General features: G+C 42.2%; 1 protein-coding gene across 2 annotated transcripts in view; it reads right to left on the reverse strand.

Annotated features, from left to right (window-relative positions):
- Positions 1–681: 681 nt before the first annotated feature.
- The window catches only part of WDR7 (WD repeat domain 7), a 363,555-nt gene continuing 341,546 nt past the window's right edge, over positions 682–22,690 (reverse strand). For both annotated transcript variants that reach the window (XM_032310817.1, XM_032310818.1), the window contains 3 exons: positions 9,204–9,308; positions 2,359–3,480; positions 682–2,165 (listed from right to left, as the gene is read on the reverse strand). In XM_032310817.1, the coding sequence (XP_032166708.1) occupies positions 3,277–3,480; positions 9,204–9,308 (309 nt within the window). In that variant the 3' untranslated portion in view covers positions 682–2,165; positions 2,359–3,276. The remainder of the gene's footprint in view (positions 2,166–2,358; positions 3,481–9,203; positions 9,309–22,690) is intronic.

The raw sequence follows: 22,690 nt of genomic DNA on the forward strand, positions 1-22,690 counted from the left end.
AAGTCACCAGGAGACGTGAAAGCAGTTCGCGGGATGGACACCGGGCATCTGAATAGGGCCGGAGATGGGGAAGAAAAGGACTGCTACGTGACGACGGGCTCAACTGAAGCTGTTCTATAGTCTTATGGGAAAATTAAAGACGGATGTTCACAACTTAACAAAGAATCCTCCATGAGCAACGATGACCTATTCTGTTAGTCTTCACTATTCCTGAAAACTAATTGCACCCATTACCTCAGGGATTCAAATTCAACTCCAAACTGGGTCTTAAATGAGTTTAATGATCTTCGTCCTGCCCCCCTGACTCCGGGGCGGCCAACCCAAGTCGCGAAATCTGAGGAGACAGAACTGGGTACAAGGAAGTCTCTTTAGGAGCAACACAAGGTGGAGAGCAACATGCGTGCAATTCCCTTGCCCAAACCACAGAGGGTGCTGTTGAGTTTCCGGGAGGCGTTGTTTCCCTCACACTTCACAACCGTCTTCCTGCTCTGCCGGCCTTTGCGACAAGTTTGCCTTTACTGAAGCGAGCTCCCCAGGGAAATGAATAATTACACAGAAATAGAAGGCTTAACTTGGTACCAGAGGAGGCGGGAGGGGGCCGGTGAAGGGGGAGAAAGCATATGGATTTCAACTGAGAATGTTTAAGAAGAGTGAACAATGTTTTTAATGAGAAAAACAATCTTCAGTACAATTCAGTTTTATTTAACACACATATGTACACAGGGACATTCAGCACATATAGAATCTATTCAGTGGAAATGTCTTGAGAGGCAGACATTTTAATTCATTCGCTGTACACAGTGAGTTCAATCATTACATTTTCATACAGGTGTCACGTCATATCATCTTTTGCTTGTAAATTACCAATGAAGCTGCGTATGTCTCTACATTTACAAGGGTAGGTCCGGATACGGTGCCAACAAAATCAATAAGACACTAAAAGCATACACTGGGATGACAATACGAAGTTTGCCTCAGTGCTGAGACATCTAAGCTGTGATGATGAAGTCTGGGGCTGTAGTTAGCAAAACAGCCAAGGGGAGATCTGTGTTACCAAGAATGCAAATACCCATTTAGCAGTTAGCCCAACCACCAGATATCATCCACCCGACTTATAGAGCGCCTCTCAGTGTGTCTGAAACTGCGCTGGGCTGTTACTGGCCAGTGATCTGGGTTGTCTGTGCAGACAGAATGTGGGACAGGCTGGCCTCCGCCCACTGCCCCAATGTTTTGCCCCCTGGGCCCCCATGGCTTTGTTCCGGACCCCCGTGGTGTGCTCCCTTGTGTGTCTGTGGTGGCCTGCCTACTGTCTCACGTCTCTGTTTTAAACAAGTCTCTAAGGTGTACTTTTGCTTCATCATTCCAAAACAACTTGGTAGTCTAGAATAAATTAATCCCTATTTAAGTTAATAAAGTTAAACATGTGCTGGGTATCGAGAAAACTCGGGAGCCCACTGGAAAAACCAAGCGCGCCTTTTGTTTACCTCAGGTTTTTCTACCTATATTAAACACAACGGCATGTGCACCAAACAAATACATCTACACTGGATAGTTCTTTGTTTCTTCCTTGGAAACTACACATGAAATCTTTATAAATACAATGTACATGCATGCGGCATAAATTCACTTTTAAAAGAACACCCAAAATCTAAAACCAAGAAACAGTACAGGTTTGTCATCAATGCAAATAACATACTTCAGATCAATAGGTAAGAGACATCCTAGTGGTCTTAAGTTCTTAACATGTTCCTTAAAAATCTGTTTCAATAAAATAAAATGACACGTGGATTTGTTCCTAGACTGTGATCTTTTTTTTTTTTTTATATTACATAAACTGTGACAATCTATGCTTTTCCAATTAAATGCTCCCATTATCATTTTGGTTCCTCTGTAAACTTCCTATCTTCTCTGAATTTAACAAATTATTTTCCGTTTTTGCATTTAATAAACCACTGTGCGTAGCCAACCAATCAACAACTAGCCAAATAAAGAAATGACCAAAGCCCTAACTATGTACACATCAAGATTTGTTAAGAGCAATTCATACAAATACAAATACAAATTTTATGGATTTTTTTCCCCATTACTATGGGCAAGAACCAGCATAATTTAACATATAGAAAGCGACCTAGTTAAAGCTTACTTCGAAATGTGATGGACACCCCCTGCAATGTTTGCTCAAATAACTTGAGAGCCCTCACATGTTCTATATTCTCCTGAATGCTTGTGCTGCAGTTACTAATTTTCTAGGATACTTGTGTAAAAGAAATGTTGTTTTTGTTTTCCTTTAATTGATTGGTTCGAAGGCTGAATTGTAACTATTCTGTGATAACTGACATATGTCATACACATGGGGACTGCAGGGTCTGTAAGGTTTCTGGAGAGAAGGGGTGAGGGCTCTCTTAAAAGGACCTGTAGCAACAGACACAAGAGTCTTATTTAGTATATGCTATGCTTCCAAACTCCGTTCTTTATTATAAAAGTCCGCTTAAGAGATTAGTTACAGTGACCGAATAATTATATTAACTAGATCATAAACAGTGATGATTTTTTATTTTAAACTACTAAATAGAATATTAAGCAGGATAAGAGCATTTTAGAAGGCCAGGTGTCTGGGAAACTATTTTCTGTATTGAGAAAAGATTTTTTTGGGTGTATTTTCTCATTAATCTCTCATCTGTTAGGTGTTAATAAAGAAGTAGTGGCTAAACCCTAGAAACTGGAGGGAGTCGTTTCCTAGCCGTCATGGGGGGGAAACCGGCCATGTAAACATGGAATGTTTTTGGTAAACAAGAATATATTTTAGGAGATCCAAAGGAAAATGACTTCGCTAATTAGGACTGCCCCATTACCTCACAACACAATGGCAAAACCACCAGGTTCAAGCGGCAGCTCGGAGGTGGGGTTGAGCTCCGAGCAAATGCTGATCTGGGCTGGGAACGCGATCACAGTGTTTACTGAGCTGGAGGCTTCTGGTGCGCCCCGTGATGGGAGGGCTCCTAGGGACCGCAGACACCCCACCTCCACCCCTGTCCCTGCCTGGGGAAAAACGACCTAGTGTCGGCAGAAGGGCCACACCCTGCAGGGCGGCGTGCACATGCCTCTGAATCACGGGGGCGCGAGCTGGCATCTGCCCCCGAGGGCCATGCAGGAGTGACCCGGCCCCGGCCGCGCCCCCAGGCGGCATGGTGCGGGCAGGCACTGAGGAAGGACAGAGGACTCTCGGCTGGGAGAAAGGACGGAACTCGGAGGCGGCCAGGGCGGCCAGCACCCGCGTTAGACCATGAAGCGGTGCTCCTTCCCGTCGTGCGCCATGAGGATGACATTGCGGTTGGAAGTCCAGATGAGGCGGGCCAGCCTGAGGGCGTTGTGGGAGCCGGGCGAGGCCGGCTGCACGGGCGGCACCTGGTAGGTCTTAATGCAGCGCAGCTGGGGGGCCGAGTTCAGCATGCCGATGCTCCCCAGCAGCGAGGTGTTCATCTGGAGGGACACAGGGACACGAAAGCACACGGGTCACTGACGGAACCCTCTCCCGGTCACCCTCTCAGCCACGGTGCTGATTCGCATTCATCTGGGAGTCTGTTCTCAGCCGCAACGGGGCGCCTCTCAGTGTGTCTGAAACTGCGCTGGGCTGTTACAGTAAATGCATAAATCCAGGGGAATCTGACTTCGTGGGTAGAAGCCGACAGCGGGAGAGGCCATCAATCTTTAAGAAGGGGGCTAAATTATAGATGTTAACAAAACAGCTCGGTCAGACAATCTCTGGCAACTGCGAGCACTTCCCAGGGCAGCCCTTTCTGTTCCTTCCCACCGGGGCTCCCCGCACCCCCCGAAGGCCCAGTCCGCCCACGCACCTTGGCGGACTCCCAGGTGGCTCCGTGAAACAAACCAAAGTGGGCTTTGTCCCCGAATCCAAGCGCAAGCCGTGGTGACCCTCTCTCCCAAGTGCCTGCACCCACACCTTCCCTCCTCACCTGCCTTCTTCACAGAATTCAGGCTCTGGAAAGCTCTAGTTCAATCTGAGGGGGAAACCTAGAGTCAACTGCACCACAGCACCGGGTCTGTGGCTCGCCTTTTGCTGCGACGCCGAAGGGAGAACACTCCAACTTTACTGGCATACCTTTTTATCAGTTGATTTCTGCTTTTTGGGATTTGGTTTGAATCTTAAGTTTTCTTAATCTGTTCACAGCAGTGAAAAATAACATGGAAATTATGGCTTGTGAACAACTATTCGTTCGGTCCAAGTGCTAAATACTGAAAGGCAGTTCGTCTCAGTGAACCGTTACCTGAGCAACAGGCTCTGAAGAATCCTGTAGATTCGAAATATCAGTTAACATGTTCTCAATATATGTTTTTTTTGGGGGGGCCATTGAAAATCCCATAGAAAATATTCTGAAAATCAGAAAAGGGGTTTCAAAAATAGTATATTTCTTGGCACTACTTTTCATTTCCAATTCTTCTAGCCAGTATAACCCCCATCTAAATGCATACGGTTCTAGGGTTTTGTGTAAGGCATGCAGATTATGATTCAATGTATACGAATGGGTGACACATGAAACCCTGGCAAATCCTAGGACATGTACGATGTGTTACTGCTGATCTCATGCTCTGCATTTGGATCAGTGCAAAATACAAGCCATTCTTTTCTCTGGCCCTTCTCAGCAGCACGATGGTGTCAGAGGGCGTAAATCATGGCATCTCTAGCAGGACGCGTGCAGGCTCCACTGACATTTTCACAATTTAAATCATCTTGAGTAATAACCCTTTTAAGATGACTAATGTTACTGATTTTCCTGCATTAATAATAGTGCCGAACACAACACAGAGGTGAAAAAAAATCACTAGTGTACGAGGTCACATTTTAAAACCAAATGTATGGTTATCATTAACTCTTTCTGTTAAAGTTAGCATTTAAAACTCGAAAGTATCTTTCTGTCATCCTCCAGAAACTTCTTTCCTTGCTTCCTTCCCCCCTCCTTTGCAAAAACTCATTAAAAGAAAAAAATCAATGTCTTGTTGCTTTCTGAAGGTTCCCAAATAGTTTAAATATAAATAATGGTGGTGAGCTCGATTTGATAGTCCTTACTTGCACAAAAAGTAACAGTACATAATAATTTAGTCCTCTAACAGAACAGATCCAAATGATCCAGAAAATTGGTGGTTGAAATTAACTGGCATCAACAGGCACACTGTGTTTAATAAAAACACACACACACACACACACACAACACACAAAACCCTCATTTCTCAGTTGATAAATAACTACAAACTACTTTTCATTCTATATGGATTTTCTATGAAAATATGTATGAAGCTTGAGTTCTGCTGGTGGCTCCAAATGCTAAGGGTATCCAATGTGCTCAGCCACTTCCTTATTTTTAGTTCTTTCCTGCAGAATTTAGCCACATACCAGAAATGTGTTGAGGACCAAGGGGCGACAGGGAGAGGGTACCTTATTGGAATGCCACAGATGGAAAAACTTCAACAACAAGTCCACCATTCCATCTGGGCTCTCCTTAAAAGCTGAGCCAGCCCATGAATGACTGATAAATCATTTGATTGCAAACGCCTTCAGAAGGGGCACACAGCCTTCCCACCTCAGAACGGGGCGACGTGAAGTTCTGTGTGGTATGGCACTGTGACAGGTGTGCGGCTGGAATGATGGAGACTCTGAGGTCAACGAGAATGTGTTGTTCCTTAGACCATGCTTTCCCTATGACCTCCTCGGAGTGGAGATGATCTGTAGTAGTAACAGTGAGTATTCGTTTTTCCAAAAAGCTCAACCACTGAACGCTCATTACAACAACGAACCATGCTGATATTCGGTATTAATGTTTTCTTGACCAGTGACTGTCAGACAAACTATGTGAAAGGGGAATCTGAGCCTCGAATGAATAAAAACTACCTGGAATTAGAGTACTTGGTAACCTTAAGGTTTTTTCTTGATTACAAAGATAATAAATACTCATTGTGGAACATGTGACTAATAAAGAGATGTATAAAATAGAAAGCAAAAGTTCCCTGAAATATTACTTCCCAAAGACAATCACTAGCATTGTGGTAAACTTCTTTCCTAGACCTCCAAGTATGTGTACATACAAGGAAAGGTGGGTTTCAGGAATTTTATGTAAAACAGGCTCATATCAGAAGGCAGTCTCACAATCTACCTCTTTTACTCAACAAAATGTTGAGAACCATCTTTTCAGGTTACTGGCCATGGATTTACAGAATCCTTTTTCAAGGGCTGAACAGGATTCTATTTTACAATGGAATACATAACCATATGGGAAACCAATATCCATCCAATTTACTTCTGGCATTTCTGAGATAAGACACTCACTCCTTGGAGGGTAGTGGTGAAATTGGGGGGGAGGGGCGTCATGGGTATACTTGGTTTTGTTACTCAACTCCCCTTGTTCAAATACCAGTGGAGGCCCTGATGTGAAATATTCCACTTAAAGGAATCTGTTGTCAGAGGATCAAAGGGTTTGGAAGACTGCCTGATGACATCATTCCAGAGCTGAGTTTGTAAATAACTACAAGGCAACTTTGGTTTTTCCCTACAAAACCAGTTCTGTGAAGATTTTTTCCCGAACACATAGAAACACATACGTAATTCATCAAAACAGGAAGTGTTTTAATGCAATTCTCAGTGTAAGTAATGCTGCACACAAACCTTTTACTAAGTCTCACTTGAGTAATTATCTAACCAATATTTCTCATTAACACTCATTTCTCAGCAAAGATTTTAATAGCTCATAGCTTTTCTAAGGTCTTGTATTAATAAGACTTCATTAAGTTTTCAAAATATATTACAGTACATTTACTGGAATAATATAAAAGTATTATCATACATCATTAGAACTAAACAATATGTATCTAAATAAATCAGCAAAGCCCATTTTGGGAGAGCAGCAGGAGATCCAACAATGCTTTCTAGACTCTCTTTAATCCAAATCAACCCCCACCTCTGGAAGAGGGTTTAATGTATTTTCTTGATAAAGCAGAAATGTTTCAGAGCCTTCTGCTGAAATTTCAAGACCCAAAAGGGTACAATTTAAGAAATGGGCTGCATTTTACATCCTGCCATTGGGTTTGGAGGCTAAGACTTGGGTGTTGCCTGAGCTTCCCCCAGGCTCCATGCACTGCCCACCTACACGTGCGGACAGTAGGAGGGGGCCCCAGGAGCGGAGCAGCGTGTGCACCAAGGAAGGAAGCGTGCTGTGGCTCCACTGTTGCAGGCATGACCACGCTCACAGATGCGCAGGTTCAAGTGTGCTTGGCAAAAGCCAGGGGCAGCAGCCTGAGCCTGAAGAGTAGAACTGGAAGAGAAGTATCTCGAAAAGCTACCATCTATCTAATGAATGATCTCGAGCTCTCAGCTGAGAGGGGATGCTAGCCCTAATTCCCTCAATGCACAAGGGAGGAACTTCGATAAAAACAGGAAAAAAATTCAAGGAAGGGATGAACATATCCAAACAGAATGCTGAACACCTAGATAAGGAGAAAAACGTTTACCATACAGAAAATCAGGAAGATGCTGGAAACAGTTTCAAAGCTGGCTAAGTTAGGAGGTACTCCTTTATAAAATGAATTTTTTTCTTTCTGAGAAAGTCAAGTTGGACAAAACCAAAAAGATCTGTTCTTGTTTATTCCACAGAAGAAACGGCGGATCAACCCAAGCTCCTTGAAAGCAGGGACCTGTGGCTTGCTGACTCCGTATCCCTAAAGCAGGGGCCGGCACCCAGCGCTTCAACGTCATTGAATAAATGTGGAATGAAGGTGGAACTTTCTAGGCAGTCCTCTTGGATTCCAAGACAGTGGGGAATAGCAGAAAATTTCTATCCAAGTACAGGTGGTTTAGAGAGACCACAGTATAGAAAGACAGTTGGCGGGGAAACCCTTTAAAGAAGCATTGTTGCAAGGGTCCAGTGCATGGACCCAAACGGGCTGGCGGGGGTACGGTAGCAGCACAAACCACAGGCCCCGCGGTGGCCCCCTGGGAGAAATGGGGACCGGGGAGCTCTCTAAGGAAAAGAGTTTAATATGAGCCAATTAAGATGCTGGAGATATATTCTGGGAGAAAAGATAACGAGAAAATAAACTGGAAAACTAAATTAGATGAAGAGCAGGAAAAGTCTGTGACAGATTTGGAAGTTGTCATGCTTTAATAGCATGTTGTTAATTAAGCAATTTATTGTATCTGTTTTACATTTTATTAGGTATTGATTTTTTTAAAACCATCATCAAGTTGTGCTGAAATCTTATTTAAACTTTCATTTTTTTTTTTTTGAGCTTTCAAGGCAATAAACCGAGTCTCATAGAACATACTTGCATCCCAGGAAAGTAAAGGTAACAACCAAATTTTAAATTGGCTTTTCATGAGGGAGGGAGTTGATAATATTTAATTTTTTTTTTATAACTCTCAGGAGGAAGATAATTAGAAAAATGGGATAGAGATGAATCACTGATGCCGAAACCAGTTCTACTGTAAAAATTAGGTGCTCAAAGTTAACATGCATTTCAATCGGAATTAAACACAGGCATCCTCATGAACTGCCACTCAACGATCCTCAGGTTTTTAAAAATGTTTTGATAGTTTAGGCATGAAGAGCCCTATGTGGGAAATTCAGAATGCAAACAGAAATGAAATTCCATAAGCAGGATATGGAGATAACCCCCTGCCGCCTTTCCCCCGTGCCCCGCCCCTCGGGAGCCGTCGGTATCGTTGCACAGTGCCTCCCTGGCCCGTGCCTTTCTGGCCAGGCCCTCAGGCACGCCGTGCCCTTGCTTACTCCTGGAAGGCTGCTCCCTTTCCCTAGATCTGCCCCACCTTTACCATCTGGCCCTTCTTCAGTCTTATCCTGTCTCAGTTCAGATGTCACTTCCTTGAGAATGAGTCCCACAACCTTATTCTCAGGCTCCCCTCTGTGTTCTAATTGCTAGTCTATTTCCATGTGTCTCCCTCAGACCTCAAGCTCTGTGAGAGCGGAGCCCCCTCTCTCCAGATGGCTAACTGTATTCTCAGCGCACCCTGCATGCTAGCATGTGGCACAGAATCAGTCAGTAGTAAACTCGTGATGCTTGCTGGGAGAGTAGGGGAGGGCAAGAGGAAGGGCTGGTGGGCAGACCTAACAGGAAACCTCTCTTGGCAAAAGCAAATCATGTGATACACTTCAAGATCCTGTGGCATCTACCCTTACCTGCCAGAAAGAAATGTGGCTGTCCGTATTTGAGTAGGTGGCAAGATATCGTCCATCAGGAGCAAAGGCCACGGCCGTGATTGGTCCCTTGTGTCCATGGATTGTCTAAAATAAAATGCACTCATTAGCGGTCTGCAGTCCACAGAACTACTGCACATACATGTGCAAATGCACATACATGTGCAAACGCACACACATGTGCAAACACATTCAGTGTTGAACGAGTTATGTCATGGAGATCAGATACCATCATGTTCTTGATTTATAAAATCAGATTAGAAAAATAGGGAAAGCAACCAAATTTCTCTCGCTAATACACCCAAGGGCTTTATTTAATTTTGTTCTGAAGAACCGGCCTGTATCCGAGTTGGGAGAACAGGATGAATCCAAAGGAAAAGCATGTATTAATGGGTGAACTAATGTGTTAATTCATGTGTCCATTAGAGGGAAGAATTTTACAATTAATTAGGAAGGGAAACAAGTGATGACCAAATCAGTGTAGGAACCTCACTCATCTGCAATGAAAACCAACCAAAGCTGTATCCTAAGAGCCCTGTTCTGGAAGGAGTTAAAAACTACAATTTCAACCCTTAATAATTATACATTTTTCATGTTTTATGCTTCATTTCCAACCAATAACACTGTATTTAAATGCATATGGCTGCAATTAGTAAACATACGCACACATACCTGGTGGGGGTTTGAGGACATATATAAATCAAATACTATTAAAAACAGGTTAACAGGGATAATTTTGAGCCTCTGCCAAATAGCTATTATTGATTTAACCATGAATTGAAAAAAGGGAATTGTATTTTAGACTAGGTCTATGATACAAGGTCTTTACTAATAAAAAATTACACTCAAGTTTCATGATATTAAATTATCATAAATACTGGCATACTAAGAAAATTAGCATAATATTGTATTAAAGTCCTTTCGGTCAACTACTAAAGGTCATACCTCTACCACGTTAACCAATATTCACTCTACTTCCAAGCTGTGGGTTAGTCTCCTCCCTTTGTCTGAAAGGAATGGAGAAATATGTTCTCTCAAACGAAGACAAAACCAGGAAGGTTTATTTCCATCTGCTATTTTTTGATGAACAATTGTGAACCCTGAGTCCTGGCGGGAACATCAGGCTCATTAGGTGATTCAGCCCCACACATACCGTAAACATCAGTAAGAACAGTCTCCTACTTCATAATGAGTGATTAAAATGAGGTAGGAGGGAAGAGAGAGGGATGGGGATACAGCCTGTTCCTCAGTTGTTCTTTGGATTTTGTTCTTTCCTGTTATTAGACTTTCAGGGCACTGTGGGATCCAAAATAATGCCTGTTTTCCACACTCAGAGAAAACATGTTCTACTGGTAACACACTGGGCTTTGGGCTGGCAGAGAACGCTGCTCTGAGTCAGCGGCCTGGCTTGCGTTCAGGCTCTACTGCTTGCTGAAGGACCCAGGGAAAATGACGTTAAGTTGCTAAACCTGAGTTCCCGCGTCTAGAAAGTGGGAATGATGATGATGATAATATTGATAATACCCACCTCAAAGAGCCCTGCGAAGATTAAATGAGTTACTAGGGATGTAGCACTCTGCACCGTGATGGCACATGATAAGAATCCAATAAGTAATATTTATGTTTGTATTAGTCCCCCTCACATAAAGATGACCAGACCTATAGATTTGAAAGTTGTTTAGGAGAGTAGACCTTAAAATGTTCTCAGCAACAACAAAAAAGAAATGTAATTATGTGACAAGATGGAAATGTTAGCTAATGCTGTGGTAGCAATCATTTTTCAATATGTAAGTTTACCAAACCATCACATGTACACCTTAAACACGTATGTTACATGTCAACTGTATCTCAATAAAACTGGCAAAAATTATCAGACAAATGTAAACAATCACAAAACTTGATTACCTGAGCATACAATTTAATGAAAAAGAGATGCCCTAATCATGTATCCCAGGACCAGTATCAGCGAGCATATGAGGTTGTCTAAAAACAGATTTCATTTCATTAAACAGACACGGGAACTATCCATGGTGCTAGGCCACTAATGTGCTAAATTAAGCAATGGGGTGAGCATGCTGAATAATTATTCTGCCATCTACACTAAAATGAAAATTATTGTGGATGAGCGTAAAGGGAAAAACTGACAGTTTCCACTTACTAGGTCAATTTAATGAGCTCACTGGAAAGCATCTTTAATTGTTTTTTTTAAATCAAGATTCAGTTCTGCTAAAAATGTGAAAGCTTATGGGGCCAATTTAAAGCTATGTTATGGTAAGACAGTTGATTAGTAAGTCCTTGCTTTAAAACAGAAGTTGCAAAATGAACACTCTTAAGCTAAAAGCAGATTGTAGATGTGTGTGGTTCGGCCTGAAAGATGTTTAAAAAATGTTTTCTGGGCCCACATTCTAATTAATCAGATATGGAAAATCAAGATTTCTAGCTCTCCTGAAAGACCAGAAGCTCTGGCAATCCTGGGTCTTTGTTTGCAAGTGGCCACAATAGGCAGGGATGAGGTGAGATGGCTCCTTCGGCCTGGACACTTGTCCTCCATGTCCTCAGTTCCATCCCCCACCCCCCCCCCCACAAGAGGGGCTGTGCAGCTAACACAGGCTGCCTGGGTCCCTTATTTCCTGCCTGGTCTCCTGGCATTTAATGCAACCCTTCCATTAAGAATACATGATTTAAAATATTTTCTTCTGCAAGGAAAAAGTGTTGGTGGGAATGCAAAACGGTATAGCTACTATGGAAAACAGAATGGAGGCTCCTCAAAAAATTAAGAATAGAAATATCATATGATCCAATAATTCCACCACTGAGCACTTACCAAAAAAAAAAAAAATACTAACTCAAAAAGATATATTTCCCCCTACGTATACTGTAGCATTATTCACAATAGCCAAGATATAGAATCAACCTAAGTCCATCAATAAATGAATAGATAAGGAAGATGTGGTGTACAAGCACATGCACACATGCACACACACTAATATTACGCAGCCATAAAGATAAGAACATACCCTTTGTGACAACATGGACAGACCTAGAGGGCACTATTCTAAGTGAATTAAGTTAGACTGAAAAAAAGAAATACCATATGATTTCACTTATATATGGAATTTCAAAAAAAAAATGAACAAAAAGCAGAGTGAGACCTATAAACATAGAGAATAAACTGATGGTTGCCAGAAGGGGGGCCAAAATGTGCGAAAGGGAGTGGGACTTTGAGGCTTCCAGTTATGGAATGATTATGTCATGGGAATAAAAGGTACAGCAAAAGAAGCACAGTCAATGATACTGTAAGTGTTGTACGCTGAGAAGTGGTAGCTTACCTGTGGTGAGCACAGCATAAGGTATAAATCTGTAGAATCACTATGTTGCACACTTGAAACTAATGTAACATTGTGTATCAACTATACTAAAAAAAAAAAAAATCCAAAAAAACCAAAAATAGCTTCTTCATGTACTGGGGTCCTAGTGTGCACATAAAGTGTGAGTAGACTAAAAGCTCCTCTGAGAAAAGTGAGCCCTTCTTGCGAGCCCCCCAAAGCCTAGCCTTGTGTAGAAGTGGATGATCCTCCTTCTGGAGTTTGGGCCCCTAGATCTCAAAACAGAATGTCAAACCTGCCCGTCTTCAGATTAGCACTCGTCCTTCATCAGCAACCAGGACGTGCTTCTGACCATAAGAACCCAATGGTGAGTTGGCCATCAACCAAGAGGTCCAAAGGATGTTCCAACCCAACAGTCACACGAATGTACCTCCCTGTGCAGCTAAGTCAGTCCTGTTGCAAAGGCAGAAAAACCAGACATGGTGGCTTCTTCAGAGAAGGCTTCATGAACTATTTTCATAATATGTTTCATCTTTCACAGGGGGTGGGTATTTAAAACATTTGCTTCACAATTACTTTTGTGTCAGCTGAGGATACTCTTCCTTACGTTATCCAGTGTCTCTCACAGAAGACCCTGTGAATTAAATGTCAGCTTGGACTTTTCTACCAGTAACATCTTTACCTTTGCTCCTAAATGTTGCTGCTTTCTTGTATCATGTCACAGTAATTAAATAACCTTCACATGTGTTTGCGTTACCGCCAGGACAGGTATGCTCCTCCTGGCTGTACAGTGTCAGTACGTCCTCATTTCACAATCATTGTCCTCCTTCCATTTGTTGTTGTTGACATCCCATCGGACACTGGACTGCATTTCTTTAAAGTCTGTTTTGGGCAAAGGGGCACTACACTTAAGTGTATACACACCACATGCACACGTACATGGTTAAGATACTGCTAGGTGCTGCACAGTGTATCTTAACGTGGCCTAGAGAAAACTCCGAAACACAGACTGCAGTGTCTGTTTACAGACCTGTTGTCTTGTGAGGAAGCAAGGACCACTCACGGTAGCTCAGTTTGCCATATCTGGTGAGTTCAGCACAATCTCAGTCTAAGAGCTGCTTCAGAATGCAATGTCATGGAAATGCGGCCACTCTCTTTGTTCTGAATTTCTGCACTTCTCAGATCTGTGCAGGCACCACCTGAACTGACTTTAACCTCGCTTCCAGAATTAGAGATGCAGCTGTGCGGGGATCTCAGCGAACTTAAGTGCTCTGGATGGGGCAAACCCCATGGCTGGCATCTTAAATGCTGAACGCTAAAGAATATTTCCCAGAACAACAGGTTCCAAAATAAAAGGAGGTGTGGTCTATATTTAAATGCAAATGAGCATCCTTCCTTGTTATATTTTTTGTCAAAGTAATTGCTGTCTTGAAAAGACAGAAATGGAATATAAAGAAATTAATCTAATTCAAGAAGTGCTACGAACAACAAAAGAAATCACACAATTACCCCTAGCAGGAGACAGAGTGCTGAACTGTTAAACACCCCCTCCCATGTTTCTTACCAAAGAAAAGGAACTGGGAGGCAGGATTAATAATGAGCAATGCTTGAACTTGCCAAGCAATTTTAATAGGCACTTTCCATGTGCTCTGCAAAGAAACATAATTTTAACCCTCCTATACAGAGAAGGAGAGGCATGGATTTCAAAAACGATACAGTCAGAGCCAACAGGAGCTGTGACTAGCTAGGATACTTTCTTTAAAACTTCTCTTTACATGATCGGTCTCTTCCTGGAGTTCTTGACATTCAGCTTCCAAAGGACACGTTTGAGAACCAAATCCAAAACGTAGAACTCTATTAAACCTGCTTTAGAGACTGAACAACATCAAAGAGAACATTTTATATTTATTTGCAGGTCTCACCACTTTTTTAAAGGGGAGGAAAAAAACCCAAACAAAATACTTTCCTACTTTTGACATAAATTGCGAAGAAAAGGTTTCCTAAAGTAGGTAAGGCTTTGTTATCATGAGCACCATCACAAGAAGAAGGTTTATAAAGTACAGACCACATAATTTATATGACATGTACTAAAATGACCTAATAAATAAAAGAATTTCGACCGGACCACCAGAGCCTCACCTGAGGTCTGTAGGGGCTGAGAGAGAAGAAGGCTACATTGGTTGTAGGCTTTTTCCAGGGGTAGTATGGCTACTTTAGGATTAAGATAGGCAATTGCAGGAGGAGGAGCAAGATGGCAGAGGAGTACAGACCTAAATTTTGTCTGGTCCCAGGAATTCAGCCGGATAGTCATCAAACCATTCTGAACACCTACAAACTCAACAGGAGATCGAATAAAAGAATAGCAGCAATTCTACGAACAGAGAAGTGACCGCTTTCTGGAAGACAGGATGTGTGAAGTGAATCTGAGGTGATATATGGGAAGATAGATTGCAGGGGGAGGGAGCCTCCGTCAGCTGGCTCCCAGCAGTGATAGAGCAGTGGAGCATGAAATCAGAACTTTTAGAAGTCTGCTCCACTGAAGGATGTCGTTCCAGAGGCTAAGTGAGAGGGTGGAACCCTTGTGGAGACATTGTGGTCTCAGGATCCATGGGGTCAGAGAAAGACAGGAGGTGCTTGACTGTGGCAGAGCTCCCAGGTATTGGAGCTGGGAGGCCGGTGGCAGAGACGGAGCCAAAGAATGGGCTCTCAGCTCAGGGTTGCCATAAACTGTGATCTGAGGCCCAGTTGGGCCACTGCTCTTCCAGGAGGGACCAAATAAGCTGCAGATCTGGGGAGACTCCCCTTCCTCCCCAAGAAGGAGCGGCGCAGGAGCATGCTGCGGGAATCTGCTGAGTTTGGAGACTCCAAACGGGGTTGTGTGCAAGAGACAGAACTGCTCGGTCACAGGCCAGGTGAGCTTGGAGTGCAGCGGAAGACCAGGGAGACAAGAGTGATTGACTTCTTTCCTCTGAGGGTGAACTGAGGAGTGGGGCCTAGAGTTCTTGGCTCCTCCAGGACCAGAGACTGGGATCCCAGAAGAAGAAGAAAGTGAGAGAGGGGCAGAAGCAAATTATAGCAGAGAACTTCTCTAAATTGGGCAAGGAAAACATCAAAATCCAGGAGGCATAGAGAATCCCCCTCAAAATCAGTAAAAATAGGTTAACACCCCATCATCTAATAGTAAAACTTAAAAGTCTCAGAGACAAAGAGAAAATCTTGAAAGCATCTTGAGATAAGGGGTCTGTAATCTACAATGGTAGAAACATTAGATTGGCAGCAGACCTATTCACAGAGACCTGGTAGGCCAGAAAGGACTGGCATAATATATCCAGAGCACTAAATGAGAAAAATATGCAGCCAAGAATATTATATCCAGCTAGGTTATCACTGAAAATTGAAGGAGAGATAAAAAGCTTCCAGGACAAACAAAACCTAAAAGAATTTGCAAACACCAAACTAGCCCTACTAGAAATATTGAAAGGGGTCCCCTAAGCAAAGAGAGAGCCAGAAGTAACAAAGACCAGAAAGGAACAGAGACAATATATAGCAACAGTCACCTTACAGGCAATACAATGGCACTAAATTCATATCTTTCACTAGTTACTCTGAATGTAAAGGGGCTAAAAGCCCCAACCAAAAGACAAAGGGTATCATACTGGATAAAAAAAACAAGACCCATCAATATGCTGTCTGCAAGAGACTCATGTTAGACCCCCCAAACACCTCCAGATTTAAAGTGAGGGGCTGGAAAATAATTTAGCATGCTAATGGACATCAAAAGAAAGCTGGGGTGGCAATCCTTGTATCAGACAAATTAGATTTTAAACCAAAGACCATAGTAAGAGATGAGAAAGGACACTATATCATATTCAAAATTCTATCCAACAAGATTTAACAATTTTAAATATCTATGCCCCTAACATGGGAGCTGTCAATTATATATGCCAATTAATAACAAAATCAAAGAAACATATTGACAATAGTCCAGTAACAGCAGGGGACTTTAACACCCCCCTCACTGAAATGGACAGATCACCTAACCAAAAGATCAAGGAAATAAAGGCCCAAATGACACACTGGACCAGATGGACATCACAGATATATTCAGAACATTCCATCCCAAAGCAACAGAATACACATTCTTCTCTAGTGCACACGGAACATTCTCCAGAACAGATCACACCCTGGGTCACAAATCAGGTCTCAAATGGTACCAAAAGACTGGGATCATTCCTTGCATATTTTCAGACCACAAAGCTCTGAAGCTAGAAATCAATCACAAGAGGAAAGTTGGAAAGAACCCAAATACATGGAGGCTAAAGAGCATCCTACTAAAGAATGAATGGGTCAACCAGGAAATTAAAGAAGAATTTAAAAAAATTCACGGAAACAAATGAAAATGAAAACACACCTGTCCAAAATCTTTGGGATGCAGCAAAGGCGGTCCTAAGAGGAAAGTATATAGCAATACAAGCCTTTCTCAAGAAACAAGAAAGTCTCAAATACAAAACCTAAACCCTACACCTAAAGGAGCTGGAGAAAGAACAGCAAATAAAGCCTAAACCCAGCAGGAGAAGAGAAATAATAAAGATCAAAGCAGAAATCAATGAAATAGAAACCAAAGAACAGTAGAACTTGGAGCTGGTTCTTTGAAAGACAGTAGAACTTGAAAGCTGGTTCTCAATAAGATTGATAAAACCCTGGCCAGACTTATCAAGAAGAAAAGAGAAAGGGCCCAAGTTAATAAAATCATGAGTGACAGAGGAGAGATTACAACCAACACCAAAGAAATACAAACAATTAAAAGAACATATTACGAGCAATTATATGCCATCAAATTAGACAGTCTGGAAGAAATGGATGCATTCCTAGAGACGTATAACTACCAAAACTGAACCAGGAAGAAATAGAAACCTGAACAGACCCATAACCAGTAAGGAAATTGAAGCATTCATCAAAAATTTCCCAACAAACAAGAGCCCAGAGCTAGATGGCTTTCCAAGGGAATTCTATCAAACATGTAAAGAAGAATTAAACCTGTTCTCCTGAAACTGTTCCAAAAAATAGAAATGGAAGGAAAACTTCCGAATTCATTTTATGAGGTCATCATTACCTTGATCCCAAAACCAAAGACCCCATCAAAAAGGAGAATTATAGAACAATATCCCTGATGAACACAGATGCAAAAAAATCTCACCAAAATACTAGCCAATAGGATCCAACAGTACATTAAAAGGATTATTCACCATGACCAAGTGAGATTTATTCCTGGGATGCAGGGTTAGTTCAACATACACAAATCAATCAATGTGATACAATACATTAATAAAAGAAAGAATGAGAATCATATGATACTCTTAACAGATGCAGAAAAAGCATTTGACAAAGTACAGCATCCTTTCTAGACCAAAACTCTTCACAGTGCAGGGATAGAGGGTACACGCCTCAGTATCATAAAAGTTATCTATGAAAAACCCACAGCAAATATCATTCTCAATGGGGAAAAACTGAGAGCTTTTCCTCTAAGGTCAGGAACATGGAGGGATGTCCACTATCACCAGTGGTACTCAACATAGTACTAGAAGTCCTACTCTCAGCAATCAGACAACAAAAAGAAATTAAAGTCATCTGAGTAGCAAAGAACAGGTCAAACTCTCACTCTCTGCAGATGATATGACATTTTATGTGGAAAACCCAGAAGACTCTACCCCAAAATTGCTAAAACTCATACAGGAATTCAATAAAGTGTCAGGATATAAAATCAATGCACAGAAATCAGATGCATTATTTCTATACACTGACAACAAGACAGAAGAAAGAGGAATTAAGGAGTCAATCCCATTTACAACTGCATCCCAAACCATAGGATATCTAGGAATAAATCTAACCAAAGAGGCAAAGAATCTGTACTCAGAAAAATATAGAATACTCATGAAAGAAATTGAGGAAGACACAAAGAAATGGAAAAATGTTCCATGCTTATGGACTGGAAGAACAAATATTGTGAAAAGGTCTATGATACCCAGAACAATCTACATATTTACTGCAATCCCTATCAAGACACCATCAACTTGGGGTTCCTGGGTGGCTCAGTGGGTTAAGTCTCTGCCTTCAGCTCAGGTCACAAGCTCAAGGTCCTGGGATCGAGCCCCGCATTAGGCTCTCTGCTCAGCAGGGAGCCTGCTTCCCCACCCCGCCTCTGCCTGCCTCTCTGCCTACTTGTGATCTCTCTCTCTGTCAAATAAATAAATAAAATCTTTAGAACAACAACAACAAAACAAAACCCGCCATCAATTTTTTTCAAGTAAATGGAACAAATAATCCTAAAATTTTATGGAACCAGAAAAGACCCCAAATAGCCAGAAGAAGAAGAAAGTTGAAAAAGAAAACCAAAGCTGGTAGCATTGCAATTCTGGACTTCAAGCTCTATTACAAAGCTGTAACCATCAAGACAGTATGGTACTGGCACAAAAGCAGGCACATAGGTCAATGGAACAGAATAGAGAGCCCAAAAATGGACCCTCAACTCTATGGTCAACTAATCTTTGACAAAGCAGGAAAGAATGTCCAGTGGAAAAAAGACAGTCTCTTCCACAAATGGTGTTGGGAAATTGGACCGCCACATGCAGAAAAATAAAACTGGACCATTTCCTTACACCACACACAAAAACAGACTCAAAGTGGATGAAAGACCTCAATGTGAGACAGGAATCCATCAAAATCCTTGAGGAGAACACAGGCAGCAACCTCTTTGACCTCAGCTGCAGCAACTTCTTCCTAGAAACATCATCAAAGGCAAGGGAAGCAAGAGCAAAAATGAACTATTGGGACTTCATCAAGATCAAAAGCTTTTGCACAGCAAAGGAAACAGTCAACAGAACCAAAAGACAACTGACAGAACGGGAGAAGATATTTGCGACATATCAGATAAAGGGCTAGTATCCAGAATCTATAAAGAACTTATCAAACTCAACACCCAAAGAACAAATAATCCAATCAAGAAATGGGAAGAAGACCCAAACACTCATTTTTGCAAATGAGACATCCAAATGGCCAACAGACACATGAAAAAGTGCTCCACATCACTTGGCACCAGGGAAATACAAACCAGAACCTCAATGAAATACCTCACACCAGTCAGAATGGCTAAAATGAACAAGTCAGGAAATGCGAGATGTTGGCGAGGATGCGGAGAAAGGGGAACCTCCTACACTGTTGGTGGGAAGGCAGGCTGGTGCAACCACTCTGGAAAACAGTATGGAGGTTCCTCAAAAAGTTGAAAAGAGAGCTACCCTACCACCCAGTAATTGCACTACTGATTTTACCCTAAAGATAGCAATGTAGTGATCTGAAGGGGCATATGCACCCCCATGTTTTAGCAGCAACGTCTATAATAGGCAAACTATGGAAAGAGCCTAGATGTCCATCAACAGATGAACGAATAAAGAAGATGTAGTATATATATATATATATATATATATGAGATATTATGCAGCCATCAAAAAAAAAGAAATTTTTCCATTTGCAATGATGTGGATGGAACGAGAGGGTATTATGTTAAGCAAAATAAATCAATCAGAGAAAGAAAATTATCATATGATCTCACTGGCAAGAAGAATTTGAGAAACAAGACGGAGGATCACAGGGGAGGAGAGGAAAAAAATGAAACAAGAAGAAACCAGACAGGGAGACAAATCGTAAGAGACTCAGTCTCAGGAAACAAACTGAGGGCTGCTGGAGTGGAGGGGAGTGGGATGGAGGGGTGGTCGGGTGATGGACACTGGGGAGGGTGGGTGCTATGGTGAGTGCTGTGAATTACGTCTGATGAATCACAGACCTGTACCCCTGAAACAAATAATACTTTGTATGTTAATAAAAAAAATAAGTCTTTAAAAAAAAGATAAGGCAATTGCGATTTGGGGGGTGCTTGGAAGGTCTGCTGAGCTGGAAGTGTATCCCCAATTGGCTGCACATGGTCTCTGAAATTTCTAAAAACACAGTGAAGTAGCTGGCCGAGCTAGTCTCCCTAGAAAGTGTTCTGACAGACAGCAGACAGGATAAACATGCTTCCACGAGGGACCAGCGTGGCAGACGTCCTGAGTTAAAGGAGAACCTGAAGGAAGTATGGACACAGAGACAGGAAACAGGTTGTTGGTGGGCCACATAGTCAGAGAAGGGAGTGCCTAGAAGTTGGCTGAGCCATGAGAGGAAAAGGAGAGTAAAACCAAAGATCTACGAATACTGACATTCTCCTAGTGCTGGTTCCTCTTCAGGATAACAAGCAACGCCAGCCACGGAAGTTGAGGACATGCTCGCCTCGGCTCCTGAAGCACCAACCACAGATCTGACATCTCTTACAGGCTGTGCCAAAGTCAGAAAAGGGCAGATAAGGACAGTGAGCGGGGGTCTGATGGGCAGCCCTTTCTGACATCCCAATACGCGAGGCCCCTGATTTCATGGCTGACTGGCAGGGAGGTAACTGCTCAAGGCAGACAGAAGACAAAGACATCGCTCTGACTGACAGCTCTGTTTGTTAGGCAAGGCAAAGGCTCATCAAAAAAGAGCCATTTCAAAAGAGCTGAAAAGTTAAGAATTAATTACATTCCAGAAAAAAACCTCCCCCTTTCTTTTCTTCGAAGCAACCAATTTGTGAAAATTTTATTAAATATCAAGGTTCCACTGCTCAAGGAAACAATTTAGGCAGATGATGTCATTTAAAAAAAAAAGTCTCACTTATGTCTGATGAGAAGACCCAAATAAAATTTAATTATTGCTATGAACTAAGCCTTTTCTAGCAGCCTTTTAGTGTGTGGACCCCTAAGGCCCTATGACATTGCCAAGAACACCAAGAGGTCACCTCTTTTCTTTTCTATATGTGAACACAGCTGCTTAAGACCGGCCAGAGACATGAAGATCTATTCTGTTTTCAAAAATCTCTAGAGAAGATTCTAAAACTTCCCCTGAGAACCCTATTCTATGTTGAACAGTGTATGCTGTGAGGAAATTTTTCCTTGTATCAAATCTAAATCCAAAATGCTACAGTGTGAGGCCACTTCCTCTTGCTCTAGTCTCTGCAGAGATGGGGAACAGCCAGTCACCTATCAGCACCATAAACTTTTACAGAGTTGAGGACTGTTAAAGCAACTTGCCCCCCCCCCTTTTTTTTTTACTTATTCTATATTTTGGGGATTAAAAAAAGTGTTTATGATATTTCCTTTTAAGTTTTAGCTTCCAACTCTTTAATCACATCTGTGATTTGTGCTTAAAATCTCTCCAAACTTTTCCAATCATGCCATTGTAGAGTTGGATGATACCTTAAAGCCACCTTATTTAACCATGTCTCAAAATGTGGAATTTCAAACTGAATGAGCTGGTCCTGGCAACTGGGTGTTTTCAGAGCTACTCAGAGCACAGGGAAGGAAGGCCCGCACTGGGCTTTCTTTACCAGAACACTGCAACTATGCCTGTGAAAGGCTTCAGGAAAGTTGCTGGTGTGCAGGTGGCTGACACGCAAAGACCCCCCCCCCCCCATCATTGCTAGAACAGGGGCTGTGGACACCTGCGCCCCGTGGGTGGCCTCGGCTGTGCCTCTTTGCCTCCAGGGATCTCCTCTGACAAAACCACAGACTGCCAGTCCCTGTTTTCAATCCTTTCCCCCTACCCTTTCCAAAAGTCATCTGTACTAATTTTGCCTTCTAGCTCTTTATTTTCATTTAAAAATGTACTCCCACTCAATTATTGTCCAATGAGCCTCTTCTATTGCTTGCTGTCTACTTCTGCAACTTAACAATTCTTGACGCTTACAACTATCACTTGGGGGCCTAGAGAACACAGTTTTTGGCTTGTGGCTGTGGTCACTGATAAAAAAAAAACCAACAATTCTTATTTCATACATTAATTTAAAACAAAGAAAACTGGATTTATTGAAGGCCAACCGCAAGGCAGCTTCTGTCATCCTTCAAATACGTTCTAAAATTGTACACTAACAGGCACATACGCGTGCACGGCTGTGCCTGGCACTGCGGGTGTCCAGGAAGCATAAGGAGAAGCTTTCACAGCACATGTTCTATACTTTTATATAAGCTTCTTCAGCCTTACACATTAACCTATGAGATAAGAACACTACAGTATCCCCTCCCTTAC

This window comes from Mustela erminea, chromosome 13 (genome assembly GCF_009829155.1).
Source record: "Mustela erminea isolate mMusErm1 chromosome 13, mMusErm1.Pri, whole genome shotgun sequence".
Lineage (NCBI taxonomy): Eukaryota > Metazoa > Chordata > Mammalia > Carnivora > Mustelidae > Mustela > Mustela erminea.